General features: G+C 37.4%; 1 protein-coding gene across 1 annotated transcript in view; it reads right to left on the bottom strand.

Annotated features, from left to right (window-relative positions):
• Window positions 1–14,151, bottom strand: part of pigk (phosphatidylinositol glycan anchor biosynthesis, class K) — a 58,730-nt gene that overhangs the window by 38,000 nt on the left and 6,579 nt on the right. The window contains exons 7-9 of the mRNA XM_079819803.1: window positions 10,326–10,443; window positions 6,506–6,616; window positions 2,291–2,463 (exon numbers count right to left, since the gene is read on the bottom strand). Of these exons, the coding sequence (XP_079675929.1) occupies window positions 2,291–2,463; window positions 6,506–6,616; window positions 10,326–10,443 (402 nt within the window). The remainder of the gene's footprint in view (window positions 1–2,290; window positions 2,464–6,505; window positions 6,617–10,325; window positions 10,444–14,151) is intronic.

The following is a 14,151-nucleotide window of genomic DNA, read 5'->3' as shown; positions in this document are numbered from 1 at the left end:
TCATTGGCCTGTTCTTAAGTTCTCGAAGCTGATAGGGGCTCTCTGAAGTGATCCCAATTCGTCGGTTATTACCGACGTACGTCTCCGTTCCCTCCTTCAGGGAACGAGGGTTACCATACGTAACCGAGACGTTATGTGAGTTCAGTGTAAACACCCACTGCTGTGATTGGCTGACATCTTTGTATATGAAATAGCAAAGTATTACATGTTTAACTCTCTCAAAATCTTTTACACTGAAGTCTCACATCAGATACGCCTCTTAAAACAGAGAGTTCAAATCAGAGGACTAAAACTAGGGTAGGAAAAATGCCTTTCATTTTTAAATTGACCATTTTTTTAAATGTAAAAATCATACTAACATTATAAGTGCACCACAGGAAACATTAAAAAACAATAAAACAATGCAGTTCATGACCCCTTTAACATCCGTGTCTTTGACATTGAACAATATGTGTACTGCATAATTAATAAAAATCTTTTTATCAGTTAGCCTAGGGGTATTATAAAACATAAAAACAATAACAGATCTGAACTCGCATCACTTATCTACATCTTCACTCAACCGGTAGAGACAAAATTCATGTACTCTATTCACTGTTATTAGCTTTCGCGACCAATTGTAAAGACCTTTCGGTACGCCCTCTACCTTTTGGCATGCCCATTACTCCAACCTGCCGATATCCACACTTACCCACCCAAAAACAAGCACATCGACATGTAAAATTATGGTAATTGCGCGCTAAAATACTCAAAGCTTGCAACAGCGCCGACTAGGGATTTAAGTAGTTGCCTACCTGACTAGTCTATGCAAGTCCTAGGGCCCATTCATACACCTGGCGCGACGCAAGTGTTTTATGCTTGTTTCAGCCCAACGCATTTATCATTTTCACACCCAGTGCCACGTTGTTTAAATAGCAAATGCACTCGCGCCCACCTGTTCACCCATGTGCGTGCTGGTCTGAAAACGAGGTGTGTTCAGGCGCATTGTTGACGCGTTGCTATTTTGAGGCAACTGAAACCCACTGCACCATTGACTAACAAAAACCTGGTGTAAAGGCCAGTATTTTTTGTGTTACTTAAAGTGCGTGTTAGTAATGCGCATATAGGCAGGTGCACAATAATGCGTGTGCACTCTGCTTATTACTAGAGCTGGGTATCGATTCAGATGTTCCGATTCGATTCGATTTCGATTCGCAAGCTCTCAAATCGATTCGATTTCGATTCTCGATTCAATTTCGATTCAACTCAATGAATATAGATTTAATTCAAATAGCCTACTATATTTATAAAAAAGAACAGTGAACATGAGTTTACAAGTGGGTAATTAAAAAGAAATGAAGAGCCACAAACCTGTATATTAAACTCTTTTTATTTTAGGTACACTTGGGTAGGCCTTTATTTAGCCGACCGCCATTCAGACTCTGTCCGTTTTAATGGAGGCTTTTTCCTCCAGGGGCGTCTGTGCTTTGATTTATGCCCCGGATGATGCATTATATTTCGACACTATCTCTGTTATTTGTGTGCCTTCCTTAGATGCGATTGCCATTCGATTTTATCTTAACGACAAGCATATATGCGATACCGGGCAGGATCGACTGGAAACCCCCGGGGGAAAAAAATCGATTCTTGGCCTTGAGAATCGATTTTGAATCGACCACATTTAAAAAAAAAGATTAATCGAAAAATCTATTTTTTTGCCCAGCCCTACTTATTACACACACAGGAACGCACAGCAGCACACAACATATTTTAAATATATAAAAAAGGATTCCTCTCTGGAGAAGCGTTCAGTCTTTCCACTTGCAAATTCTGTCATGTAAATTGATTGGTTTATTGAACGTTACGCCCAAAACACACCCATGATTTATTAAGAGACTAGGTACAACCCTTTTGGACCATGCGCTGACCGCTTTTTGCGGTGTTAAACTAGCAAAAGTAGATTCAGACTCGCCTTAAGTGCACCTGCGCCATGCGCATGAGACCATGTGCTCGATCATTAAAATAGGACCCCTAGTCTGTCACTTAAATGCACAGACCTGATGAATAGGATGTAGCATGATCCTCTTGCCCACACACATTATATCACAAACTAATTTCTATTAGTATTAAGCCTTCAATGACTATAAAGGCAGTATAAGCCAACTCCATTATATAAGCGTACATTGTGCCCCATAAAAGCCAACACTGAATGGGCTCATTTACTCAATTTACTACAGTAGATGAAGTGTATTTTTCCAGGAAACGGTAATACTCAAGATAATTTAGAGACTAACGACTGTGTTCCACTTACCTCTGCACTGGCGGCTCTAAAGGAGATGTCAGATTGATAGTGTCCTTGGTGATCTCCACTTTACGAACACTTCCGAAAAAGTCAGTGATGAGGACACTCCCCGGATCTCTCTGGAACAGGTCGGTACGGTGACCAGGAGTGGACACACACTGACTCTGCGGGCAGACCTTAAACTGAAACAAACACGCAACTATCAGTCAAACGAGACTGAGACACACAAACAAAGAGATTAATTACGGTTTGGCAAGTTCTAAGAGCGCATTCATTCCCAAATGCTTTTGCAGATTATTAGAAGCTGTCAGAAATGAATACAAAAGAAAAATAACAAAAATTACCATTTAAATAACATCTGTTCCCGCACATCCAGCTATGGGGTGCAGGAACGTGTCATCAATATGTGATCTTGTGAATTCTTATTCCGAAAATGTATGAAAATGGGCTTGTAGATGAAATACAGGCATGAAAATGTAACCAGTAAGGGGCCGTTCACACAGAGCAGGTTTTTCCATTCCACTGCGCTACTTTTTGTTTTTCAATGTAAACGCGCTAGATGGACGTCTTTAACCGCTGAGCTCAGTTCTCGCATCTTTTACAGCGTCTTGTGCATGACAGGTCTCGCATTTTAAGTTGACATTAAATTGCATTCACAATACATTTTACTTCCATGACGTGACATATTTCAGAGTGAAACTGAATATTCAATGAGATTCAAGAATGCCTGGCTTTCTGTATCAGAATGGAGACAGACCTGAATGCGGGTTTGCAGTTGATTGTGGGAGCTGGGAACCACGTTCCTGACTGGGAAATGGAGGCATTTTGTCTGCACATATACACATATGAATAATGCACAATAAAACTAGTAATGTGGACTAAGAAGTTGTTTTTTTAAGAATATGTGCATCATATCAGCTAAGCATAAGGACTGCATAGTTTAGGCTGCATCACTGTAAACTGTTTTAAAATGAATAAGAGGAAGAATTTTGAACTTTTGAAAATGTTTGATAAATTAAAACGTTAGAGAATTAATGCAATGAAACAAGCTTATGAAATTTATAAGCAGTAGCTCCTAATCAACAAAAAGGCCAACAATAGTTTTGTCAATCGAAAGAAAGTAGAGTTATAAATTAAAAAAATCTGCGTGCAGTCATTTCATTTTTAACAGCCTAATTAACCGCAACTGCAAATATATTAATATAATTAATGTGAGCACTGCGGAAATTGTGATATTTCGTCTGACAGTACACTACCGTTCAAAAGTTTGAGGTTGGCAAGATACTGTATATAAATGTTTTTGAAAGAAGTCTCTAATGCTCACCATGGCTGCATTTATTTGATCCAAAATACAGTAAAAACAGCAGTATTGTGAAATATTATAATTTAAAATAACTGTTTTCAATTGGTTATATTTTTTAAAATGTAATTTATTCATGTGATGGCAAAGCTGATTTTTCAGCATCATTAGGGGTGAGCGAGTCACACAATGCGGGGCTAGTTGTAAAACATATGGTTTAAACTTAACTGTCACTGTCCCGCTGGCGGGACACCTGGCACTCTTTTTTTGATCGCCTTTTTTTCGTTTAATATATTTGAGTAATTATCATAAATTAGGTATCATTCGAAAGCTTACGAACTCAAAATTAATCCTGTGTAAACCGTTTTTAAATTGGACGTTGCGTTACCATGGAAATGGTACTTTAAATTCTTCTAGCGGGCTCCTCCCCTAGTGGGCGGTGTAATGTTTCATATTACAACAATTATTTTAACTACTTTATAATCAAAATCTTTTCTAATCTTGACAAAACACATATCGTCGGAAAGGTCTGAGTCTCAAGGTTCCATATTTGGTGACCATTTTGTGATCATCGAGAAATTTACAGGAAAAAACAATCAATGGAATTTCAATGACACCCGGTGGCTATTTTTGGTATAGCGCCTAAACAAAATCTTTAATTTTTGTGATATCAACTTCAAATTTGGAACACAACTTGTTTAGACATATGGCTTTGATTTTATAGTAATTTTAGATTAAACATTTTTTGTAAAATATATATTTTATATAAAATAAAAAATATTTAGTACAGTATTTTTTATTTACAGTAAATTTAAACTTCCATAACTTTTTCATACTTTCATATTTTGAATCTGCCGAGTGTCTGCTTTAAAACAAGACCAAACTTAGGTCTATGGATAGTGGATAGTGCATTTTCATGTGTATTCTCAAAAAGGGGGTGACAGTTAAGGGCTAACAAGATAAAACTGTATTTACTAGTTGACATATCAACAATATATGGAGAAAGAAATGTGCCAAAATAAAAAAATAAAAATAATTGACCATAGCAAAAGTACATTTTAAGTGAGGTAAGCATTGTTTTAAGTGACGTGACACCACAAGCCAGGCCTTCTCATCCAACATCAGTGCCTGAGCTCATAAATGACATGATGAATGGGCTAAAATTCCCATGGAAACACTCCAAAATCTTGTGGAAACCCTTCCCAGAATAGTGTAAACTGTTATAGCTGCAAAGGGGGGACACCAACTCCATATTAAGGCCCTGATATACTCACAGCAAAGTTATTTTTCGTTCTTTGTTTAGGGGTAAAACAAAGTTTGAAATATGTGAGCAGTGGCGTTTAGATGAATATGTAAATATATACATACTGCATAGCCTGAATATCCAGCTAAGCAATTAATGAATCATTTCTTTCTTAAAGTCTGGCCTTGGCTGCATTAGCTTATCATTTATAATTTATTCCAAATGTGATCAAAGTTTGCATAAATACTAGATGTGTTGGGGAATTTAACATGTGACATTTTAATTATATTCTGCTGAAATTAACAAAATGACTTGAAAAAAGATTTTGCTGACCGAGATTCAAAGATCCGAGTCTGTAAAATGATCCGAACTTCCCACTACTACTATGCATCGCTCAACATATGATTGGTATGCTCTGATTGGTTGAAGGTCTATCCAATTGAGTGCAGAGGCATTTCGGTTGAGACACACCCCATAATCGCAGCCCAACGGAGCAGTATCTGACTCATATTCTGACTAGAATTGAGTATGACAACGTCAGGCTATAATTTTGGCACACATGTTTTGGAGAAAACCAGATTTATTTAAATTATTCCACATTTATATTTTGTGTAAATTAACTTCAAAGGTTAGTTTTTTGTGAATATTTTGAATATAAGACTAAGAGGAGAAATGGCAAAAAGAAATTTCACAGTAAGTTTTTAATGTTTGTGGATCCCACTGTATGTATTTAGAATGTAATGTGATAATAGTCCCTGTTGGTGTAATGGTCAGGTGGTGTCCTAACACTTGTCCATAAAGTGTATTCATGGCTGGAATGACAAATCAACTGACATGACTTTTAATTTCAAAATGTCATTTCCTGAACATTCAGTTCAGAGGCAAGTTTCAATACATACTTGACACAATTTCAGAATTAAGCCAAATGAAACTTTGACAAAACGGCATTATTTTCTATCACAACTCCCAGTGCACAGTGACAGCCAGAAAGACATTCTGCAATCTTTCTGATGATGAGCGTGAAAGAGAGATCATTCATGTGAGAGATCATTCATGAAAGATCAAGTGGCCCATTTCTATACACATTAAAACCTCTCTCTTTCTCCCACGGGAAATCAATAATATCACTGCTAATGCAGTAGAATGGAGAGAGAGAGAGAGAGAGAGAGTAAGTAGAGCACAGGGAACAAAAAAGCACCAGAAAAGAGGCTGTTGTTGAGCCTGTTTGATCTGGGAAAGCACTGTGCCAAGCAGAGAGGATGTGGAGGGCAGGAGAGATCAAAATGATATGTGGGAGTTGGTGGGACTCCAACCACTCAGATGAATGGAAGAGAAACTAAAGCTCGCCCAGGCCTTCAGAGAAAAGGTCTCCCTCCTGACTGTTTCAAAGCTGTTTGACCTACACCTGTATTAGTCGCTCTGTTTAAAGTGTTGTGTTATGAGACCTATGGTCCGCAAGGCCGTTCTTTTCATCTGAGGCGACAGGACATCTTTATGGCCGCCACTTTTTAAGTTAAATTTGTACCAGCATTGTGGATAAGGGAAATGCTCCTATAGGACCTTACAACTAGCTTCCAATCAAAATGCCAAACAATTCACAAAGCATCTACATTCTCCATATTATTTGGATGGAATTATTAACAGGCACCAATACAAAACACAAAGGCACACAGACACTTACCAGATCATTCATGTTGGCTTGGCTAGCAGGGTGGACTTCCTCCAGGAACTCCAGTAAGTAGAAGGTGTACTTGTCCATCAAATGGACCCCTATTGCCAAATCTGGCTGATGCTGTAAGGACAAAACAATAAAGGTGAACTAATCCCAGTCTTCTATACTTCTTTAATGATTTAAAACTTATATTAATTATTCATGTTCAGGGATTTTAAGAGAGTCGTGTTGTACAGATGTAGAATCTAGTATAGTCTAGTGTATTACAGTCTGTTCACACCAAGTCTAATGTGACTAGACAAAAATAATAATAATAATAATAATAATAATAAGTGTCAACTTTTTGCAACAAATTTTTGCATTAAAAACTATTAACAGTGGTTTGATCAAAGATTCTGTCTGTTAGCAAAAATTACCTTTAATTTACTCAATATTTTTTAATGTTCTATTCATTACTTTTAGGCAATTCTATATTAAAGGATTACTTCAGTTATTTAGCATTAAGCTTTGTATTTAAACTGGGTCATTTATGTAGTAGAAATGTGAAATTATTTTTGAATTTGGTACCTTCTAGACTGAGAAAAGACAGAAAATGTATTTTTGTCTCATGTGGATGAAAGACAACAACTCCCAGAATGCACTTGCTTCGCTGCCCTACTAGGCCATTCCATACACTGTCGTTTTGATCTTCATAGTAATACAATCATTTCGTTCAGTTAGAGAATAAACACTACAATTAAAAACTGAACGTGACTTTTCAATAAAGTGTGAGTGACCCGAACGAAAGTCACAGCACAGACGCAGCAGTGTCAGATTTCATTCATCACGAAGAGCTGAGCAGAACTGAGGTAACGTAAAGCGCCAGTCTGGCACATTTTAAGATCGCATATGGAAGCTAAACTATTGCAGGGATTCATTGAAAAGTTGAAACACTCACTTTACTCTGCACCGCGCTCCGTTATAATTGTCCGTGCGGCCGTCTGTGGCTTACATTCTGTGCGTGAGATCTCTCCCCTATGGGCGGGTTGATAACATGCGGAACAGCTCCATCTAGTGGCTGTAGTCTTTAGCCTCTGGCCAAAAAATCCTCCGATGTCGCAAAATGACGATATTTGCGTCATATGAGGATTTTTTCCAGAAATAAAATGCATAATTCTCTTGTCTCACGGGGATATGAGGGGGGAAAGTACCATAATTTGAATATACTACCGGGTTTCTACTGATACAAAGCCTAATGCTAAATCACTGAAGTTACCCTTTAATAAAGTGGCACATCATTTTAGTCAAATTTAGTCACAACGGTTGCACTTTCTTTTAGAGTATGTGTTATTATAGTGTACTTACCTAAGAAAATACTGGTTAAAGGGATAGATCACCCAAAAACAAAAATGTTATGTTTTTCTGCTTACCCCCAGGGCATCCAAGATGTAGGTGTCTTTGTTTCTTCAGTAGAACACAAATGAAGATTTTTAACTCCAACCGTTGCCGTCTGTCAGTCGTATAATGCATGTGAATGGGGTCCAATTCTATTAGAGTAAAAAAAACATGCACAGACAACTTCAAATTAAACCCTGTGGCTCGTGATGACACATTAATGTCTTAAGACACGAAACGATCTGTCAAAATACCGGCACAATCATATAAATATATACATAGAGTCCTCATTTGACGGATCTGTGCAGGCACTAATGAGGCATCAATGTATATATCTATGACCGCGCCAGTATTTTGACCTTATTCGCAGGAAGTTATGGCGGTCTGGAGAGCTGATGACATTCGTCTGATAATAGGTGAAATAATAGCATAAATACTGCTCGGTTTCTCGCAGAAACCAATCGTTTCGTGTCTTAAGACATCAATGTGTCGCCACGGGCCGCATGGTTTAATTTGAAATTGTCTGTGCATGTTTTTTTTACTCTAATAGAATTGGACCCCATTCACATGCATTATACGACTGACAGACGGTAACGGTTGGAGTTAAAAATCTTCATTTGTGTTCTACTGAAGAAACAAAGACACCTACATCTTTGATGCCTTGGGGGTAAGCAGAAAAACATAAAATTTTTGCTTTTGGGTGAACTATCCCTTTAATAAAATGTATACAAATATAGATATCTCCTTGTAAAAAACATTTACTTTTTTTTTTAACAATTTCATTCAAATGAATTCAATGCCTCAGTAAAACAATACTTTTTTTTAATCAATAATTTCGTTAAAAAGATTAACACTGTTTATGTAGTTTGTTTGATGCAAATTTTCAGACACACTACCATTCAAAAGTTTGGGGTCGGTTCGATTTTTTTAATGTTTCTGAAAGAGGTCCCTTATTCTAACCATGCATGCATTTATTTGTTCAAAATTAGTTTCACCTTAGTTTTGAACAAATTAATGCATGCATGATTAGAATAAGAGATATTTTTTAGATAAGAAATTATTGCAATTTAAAATAACAGTTTTAATACATTTAAATATGCAATTTAAAATGCATTTATTAAATCTGATGGTAAAGCTAAATATAATGTATGTGGAAATAAAAAATTTTCAGGATTCTTTAATGAATACGAAGTTCAAAAGAACAGCATTTATTTGAAGTAGAAATCCTGTTACATTATTATTGTTACTGTCATTTTTGACCCCAAACTGTGTTTGAATGAATTGAATCAATCCAAGATGTGATCTAGCAGTTAGCATATGTTATAGGGAAAAACCAAGCCTTGGTGCTTGTTTGGGAGGGTGTAAGTTTGATCCCAGACCTCATCACATCCTGAATCCCTGTGATTTCCTATCCATTTAATCCCCAAAATCCTTTCTGTCTATAATTTTCATGTAAATGTTTTTAACCTCTTGGGCTACAAGGACCCAGATAAGGCGTCATCAAGTATATACTTTACATTTTAAATTTCTGTGGAGGAGCTCTGACCTCATATGTGGTACCATTTGAAAGATTACATTACTTTGGCATTTGTTTTACACAAAGTAACTTATTTACACTAAATTACTCTGGGACCATTTCCGCCTGGATTTGGCCTACCCAAATTGAAAAGCTTTCCATACCCACATACAGTGGTTTAAATACACAATTGTCATTTTACAGGAAACACTGATACACATGTAAGTATATGCTGTCTGAGCTGTACCCAACCCAACCCCCCATCCCCCAAAAATAAGCACTTTTTGATTTTTTTGTTATAAATTGTTATTTATTTATTTTTTTTATAAATTCATTTTTGAAAGTGTATATCTCAGGCCCTGTGTGCTCTAGCACCCTGCAGACAGTTTTGTTTGTTTCCAGCATATGTCAGCAAACACTGGAAAAAAGAACTTTGTGACACTGGGATATTGCATTTATACCACTGTGTATGGGGAGACTTTGTGCAGGCGGAAATTACATTAAAAAAAGGTATTATTCCTCCCTTCAGATCCATTTGAATAAATCTCGCATACAACATGATACAGACAAAATATTTTTTTTGTAAGATATGCTGCCATCTAGTGGAAACAGCCAAAACTGTCTGCAGGGTGTTAGAGCACACAGGGCCTGTTTATATGCTTTCAAAAATGAATTTCTAACCAAAAAGCGCCTCTTTCTGGGGGGGTTTATTACATGTTAATTAAATGTTTATCACTTTAAGCAGTGTTTTATGTAACTCCAAAGGGTTTCATGTACCACTGTATGTGGGTATGGGAAGCATTTTAATTTGGGTAAGCCAAATCCATGCAGAAATCCCCAAAAATGGTCCCAGAGCTAAGGAGATTAAATGTTATTCAAAAGCTATAATGCAGCTAATTTCAGGTGTGCAGAAGATCAGGTGCACCAAGTTTGACTCACTGAGAGCGAGTCCTCTCCCACTTGGCTGCTGGCCAGCGCCATGAGGTTCGGCGAGTAAAACCTCTCATACATGGAGGCCCCCTGGCACGTGTCTATGATGAACAACAACTCGTTGTACCTGCAAAGAAAGTAGTCCATTTTAGAGCCAGTCGAATCTTGTCAGCCTTAAACCACTTTCCATGTATAATGTTGCAGGCTAATATAGTTTGTAATTAAAGCTGGTTGTGAAGTAATAAAAGATAGATCTGACCTATAGCACAGGGCTCAAAAGCTGTCTGATCCATGCTCACTATACAACCAACACAGCACTCTCTACAAGCTGTTGCCACGGTAACCAAGACCCCGGCACCCATTTATGCTCCATTCACAAAAAAATAATAAAATAAATAAAATACAATAAATACATATATAGTAAAAAAAAATTGAAACCACTTCTGGCCATCGCAGATGAGTGAGAGCGAGAGAATGAGACGGCTTGGAATCGCATGAACCTGAAATGTAATGGGGGAGCAATGAAGCACAAAAGGGGTTTTAATAATTTATTGGATCAAGCCTGCAATTACCACATTGACAGGGACAAAACATCCTGTGCTGTAGTGCTCTACAGGAAGAGAGGAAGCTCTCATTGCACCTCACACCAGACTACAATATTTACACAGCGCTGGAACCTAAACAGCCTATTAGAGCATTTATAACACGCAATTAATACGTTAGGCAGCTGCAGTGCTTCAGCCATGTACATCAATACTGTTTCTAGGACCTGCACAATGAAGACTAGAATGCATTATTCATGTTTCACTTTGATCGTACTTAATGTCTTTTGGATTTGTTTAAGTTAATTTCTGCAATTTGTTCTCAAAAGCAGCAATTACACAATGATTAAGCTAATAAGCTGAACTAATACATTTGCTGATATGCTGAATAAGCATTCAAGTAATGTTTATATTGAGTAACTTGCATTTTAAACACACAATTGCTAATTACTTAACTTTTCCTCAAACAACAAAAATAGTTCCAAACAAAACCAAAGCAGAATCAAACAACAGGTAGTGCTGTTACTGAATGAATCAGTGGTTATGAATGAAAGGCAATGACTCACTCATAAGCATAGTCAGTGGTTTTACTCCTGAGTGGATCAGGAATGCAAACTAACCTGGGTGAGAAAAGTATCAAAGATGCAAACCCTCATTTTCAAAATGTATCGCTTTTAAAAGGCACAATATGTAAGATTTTTTGATTAAAATATCCAAAAACCACTTGAACAATGTTTTGTTGACTTTTGTACTTGCACTTTCCCAAATGTTTCCAAGAATGTTTAAATCCAGAGAAATAAGCAATTTAAACCAGGACACGGGCGGTGTCCGTGCGTCGCCTATCAATGACATCATACCCGTGTTAGACCTGTGTCTCATAGCAGCCGCTGAGCGAACGCACAGAGAAGCATTATAACTTTCATACTTTCATTATAACTTTCAACACACTCAAATAATGCATTTAATATGATAAAACAGCGCAGCTTACATAGGACCGCGCATATGGAAGCACTTGTCTGCGGCATTATAAAAGCTTTGCAAAATCCAGGCGTCATCAAGCTATGCCTTTGTTTTGAATAAGCGACCTCTAGCAGTGAAAAATTACATATTGTGGCTTCAAAATGTGGACTTATAGTTGTTTTTAGCATGAGGATACGGTGGAAAAAAAACCTAGATGCTAAATATTTCTTTAAAAGAAATTTTTAAAATATCTCCACTTTAGTTGTCTCACACCACATTCACACTGTTGTCTTTATGGAATAAGCATTATTATTGTTATTATATTTAATAATAATAATAATAATGTAGACAAATCAGTTGAATTAATGATTCATTGACTTCATTGCTGTCGTAAGAATGTAACCTGCAGAGAAGAGATTCACTTTAATATCTCCATCACAAATGCCGACTGACAGTACGTCAGGAACGCACAAGCGTAGACAAGCAGAGTGATACAGTGAAGTCTCAGTGCTTTTAGACTGTTATATCAGCACTCTTGGAATCCCGCTTGTACGGTGTACATTTTAGGACATCCTCAGACCTCAGGCACATCATATGACGAAAAGACATCATTCCTCAGACCAAGGGCCAGTTTGAGCCAGCGCAAACTCTCTTTTGCTGTTAAAAAACAACTGTCAGGATTTACTAAAGACACGCAGTGAAAAATTAGCGCTGAAAAGGCATGGACAGGGTTATTTTTGCAGCTGATCTTATAGCATATGGATTTGTAGGAGTTTCCCTTTCAGACGCTAAATTTGTGGGAGTAGAGTATTTAAATTAATCATGCAAGGTGATTTAGTAAGGTTTGCGCTGGTCAATTTACTGGTATTTTTCTCCATTATTTACAGCCCAAAAAAAGCATGTTTTAAACCAGACGCTAATTTGCGCTGCTCTTAGTAGATTGTGTTGGTCATTATGGAAATTATCAGGCTGCGTCTGTGTATTTAATTTGCATGTCGTCAGTAGATCACACATAGAACTTTCCACTCCACTTTTTTGAAATTGCTAATTTGCCCCGTTTTATAAATCTGGCCCTTTAAGTCTTCAGCCATTAAATAAAACTCCATCTCACCTCAGACTAAAAGACACTTTAGACCTCCGGAAAAACAATGTCAGGTGCCAGGTCTCAAACAATTAGACATTGTGCGAAACAGCCTCAGACAAAAAGGCATCGGATGGAATGGACTCAAGGCCACAAAATATTCATTGCAAAGCTCTTTTTTGTTTTCTGCTTGGGGGTAAAACAAAGTAGGAAATACCTTTGCATAGTGTATACTATTAGTGAACATCCAGGCGCCGTCCACACTGCTGTGAGAGGAGTTTAGATGAATATGTAAATATGTGCTGCATGCTTTCCTCTCAATAACAGCAAAAACACACAACAAAATGACAGTAGTGACAAACCAGCAGTTAAGAAAGCATCTGATCATAGCGATGTGGATAACGTTGATAAAGCTATGTTTATTGTATAACTGCTATATTCTGTCGGCATTCTTCCGTTTTCTTTTACTTTCTGCCCCTTTTTTGATATTTAATTGTAAATATATTCAAATTGTTGTAAGAAAGAGCCGTTTCCCCAATTATCTTTTTGCACAAAGCAGCACTGTGCTAATAATAACGCAGTCTAACAGCTCGAAATATCTCTTTAACTTCACTATATTTTGTCAACATACAAGCTAGCTAGTTGAAAGTGTACATTGAATGTGATATGTGAAGGCCAAGTATGGTAACCCATACTTGGAATTTGTCCTCTGCATTTAACCCATCCAAATGCACACACATTAGGAGCAGTGAGTAGTGAACACACACACACTGCAAACCATTGACACACACACACACACAGCAAACCGTGGACACACACACCCAGAGCAGTGGGAAATTGGGGGTTAAGTACCTTGCTCAAGGGCACCTCAGTCATTTCCTGCCAGTATTGAGAATCGAACCCGCAACCTTCGGGTTATCAGTCTGACTCTAACCATTAGGCCACAAATGCCCTAATGTTGCAATGTGTTATTTAATCGCAGTGGGACATGTTCTATACAACTTAACCAGTGTAAAATTGTATTAAAATAGTAAGAATAAAATATATTCAGGCACAGGTACAGCTTACCTTCACTCTACCCGTCTCTGCCATTCTGAATCTATTCTGTACCACTTCTGAACCACGTGCATATGACGTCACAATGAGGCAGGGTAATCTGAATCATCCACACTTGCTTCCACCGGAGTCTGTTTCATCTGATGCCTTTATATCTGATGCCATTTTGTATGAGGCCAATTTGTCCGATGCCTTT

Source organism: Gobio gobio (genome assembly GCF_949357685.1).
Source record: "Gobio gobio genome assembly, chromosome: 6".
Lineage (NCBI taxonomy): Eukaryota > Metazoa > Chordata > Actinopteri > Cypriniformes > Gobionidae > Gobio > Gobio gobio.
Note: the sequence above shows the minus strand (reverse complement) of the source record. Positions and strands in the feature narration are given on the sequence as shown.